At 57.1% G+C, this 2,636-nt stretch overlaps 1 protein-coding gene across 1 annotated transcript; it reads right to left on the reverse strand.

Moving 5' to 3' along the window:
• Window positions 1–1,114: 1,114 nt before the first annotated feature.
• GPR150 (G protein-coupled receptor 150) lies at window positions 1,115–2,395 on the reverse strand. Its single transcript, XM_069237393.1, has one exon. The coding sequence runs from the start codon at window positions 2,393–2,395 to the stop codon at window positions 1,115–1,117; it is 1,281 nt and encodes a 426-aa protein (XP_069093494.1).
• Between the last annotated feature and the right edge of the window lie 241 nt (window positions 2,396–2,636).

Below are 2,636 nucleotides of genomic sequence, written 5' to 3' on the forward strand. Positions count from 1 at the left end.
AACCCCCAAGGAAACTATTTCACATGGTATTTGAAACATATCATCTATAGACCAATATGATGAGTCTTTTATTCAAAATGCATCATTTTGCTATGTCTGGACCTCTAACTCAATCTTAAGTTATCTTCTTTGCCTATTCATCATGGAACAAATCAATTATGGATGGGTCAGAAGACCAATATCTAATGAGAAAAAAGTTCCCCCCAGGCTCTTTGTTTTGCTTTAAGGGGGTTTGAGAAGAGGGCATTAGGCACACTTTCAGTCATATAATATTGAAATATCTTTGTTTTCTTTTGGCAATGTCGATGTGGCCCTCACTCAAACCTCAACACTTTCTTTTTGGCTCCTGACGAAATGACTCATGAGGATTGCTGCTCCATACCAATGTCTCAAAATCCAGCTGTCCCCAGGAATGAGATTTTCTGATTTTTTCGGACAAAACATAAATCATTTGATAGACAAATTATGGTTCTCAAATGTTAAACTTTGTTACGATGAATATGAGGACTGACAAAGCGCAAATCCGATCTGATTCTTAACTAGTGAGTCTTCAGGAAGCCACGCACAGTGTAGGGGCCGGAGCATCCAAGCACAGTATTAACTAACTCTCCCGACAGGGTGTCCGGTACACTTCCCATTAGTTCACGCATGTCGGCGAATCTCTCATTGTTTTGTAAGTGCTTCTGGTGCCAGATAAGTTTTGAGTCACAAGTTAAGAAAAGAAGATCCCATAGAAAATAACGCAGTCCTTTTGCTCGACAGTTAGTTAAAGTGGGTTGTGAAATGGTAGAGCGAAAGCGAAACACGCAGAAGAGACGTGGACGGCACTTGAAATGCTCATTGTAAAGACGTTAAGCGGGTCAGCTCCGCTGCTATTAAAGGACTTTTCTCAAAAGAGATATGGAGAGATGCCAATTGATGCACGAGGCACGGACCCCCAGAAGACGTGCTCTAGCACGGCTTCACCATGACAGATAACTCTGCAGGTCATTGTGGGGGAATGCCATGTTAGGAATATCCACCGGATTCCCAGTCGCATGTGTGGATACGCAGTGTGCCACAGCACCGGGATACCAGAGGTGGACGAGACGTGTCACAGAAGTCAGGAGAAGCTCTAGAGCGAACAGTCACATGAGTTGCCACTGCTGGCCTCTTGTGGCCTCTTAAAGGTCACAGGCCGACCCATGAAGAATGAAGAGCTGGCGGTGTCTAGCTCAATCACGGAAGTGCTGGAGCGCTCCTTCCTATACGTAGGGGAGGCCCCGGGTAGGTACAGCGCCTCCTCCTGGCGGCGGCGGTGGCAGTGGCAGAGAGGGTGCTCGGGCGCCCGGGGCTCCGGCCGGGGGCAGCAGCTCCGCGGGCAGAGGCTCCCCTCCCGCCTGCGCCCCCCGCCCGAGCGGAAGCAGAGGTAGACGTAGGGGTTGACGGCGCTGTTGGTCACCACGAAGATGCCCAGCACGGCCATGACCTGCGCGTCCAGCCCGGTGCGGCGCCCGAGGGCCAGCTTGAGCTCCACCACGAAGTAGGGCAGGCCGCAGAGCACGAAGAGCGCGATGATCACCAGCGTCATCTTCAGGGTCTTGACGCGCGCGCGGGGGATGGCGCTGTTGGCGGCGGTGAGCCGGGGCCCCTGCCCGGGCGCCCGCTGCCCGGCGCCCCCCTTGCGCCAGATGACCCACAGGATGCGGCTGTAGGCCACGCACAGGACGCAGAAGGGCGCCAGGAAGACCGTGCACGCCCCGTACATGATGTACGCCTGGAAGTGCCAGTCGGGCGGTCGCCGCAGCGTGCTGAGGCAGCGACGCCCGCTCACCCGAAAAACGAAGGCCTGCGGCACGGAGAGCAGCAGCGCTAGCAGCCAGCCCCCTGCCGCCAGCGCCCGGGCGGGCAGGGGGGCGCCCAGGGGCCGCAGCACCACCCGCTGGCGCTCCAGCGCCATGACGGCGATCATGTTGGATGAAGCCATGAGCCCCGAGACCTGCAGCACCTTGAAGAGGCGGCAGGCCAGGTCCCCGGCCAGCCACTCGTCCTCCAGAAGCTCCCAGACCAGCTGCGAGAGCAGGGTCACCGCCGACACGTAGAGGTCGGCCAGCGCCAGCTGGCGCACCATGAAGTCGATTTTACGACGCTTGGGGCGCCCTCCGCGGGGGCAGGTGCGCAGCAGCACCAGGGTGTTACCCAGCAGCGCAGCGGCCAGGATGAGCGCCATGCTCAGGATGCGCAGGGGCCGGTCGTAGCTGGTGGCGCGCTCAGCGCTGCTCTCTCGGCCGCTGGAGTTGGACAGCGCCGAGGAGAAGTTCAGGACGCGCTGGACGGGTCTGCGGTAGCCGTCCCCGGAGCACGAGAAGTTACTGCTGCCGGTGGGGAAACTATCCAGGCCGAAGACATCTTCCATGTCTCACTAGGCAAGAGTAGCAGGCGCCCTCCGAGCTGTTCGCAAGAGCAGGAACCTCTCCGGGAGCGCGAGCATAAGGGGCGTGCGAGGCACCATTCACCTGTTTATATGCACTTACCATGCCTGCTGTCATTTGACGTACTCCTCCCACTGTGGGCTGAGCTTTCATTGTGCCCCCACGACGCCCAGCCTCTCCGGGTACAGCAGACACACTTTCGTTTGTGGTGCGCCTGTTGCGTTG

The sequence above is a fragment of the Pleurodeles waltl genome, chromosome 1_1 (assembly GCF_031143425.1).
Source record: "Pleurodeles waltl isolate 20211129_DDA chromosome 1_1, aPleWal1.hap1.20221129, whole genome shotgun sequence".
Classification (NCBI taxonomy): domain Eukaryota; kingdom Metazoa; phylum Chordata; class Amphibia; order Caudata; family Salamandridae; genus Pleurodeles; species Pleurodeles waltl.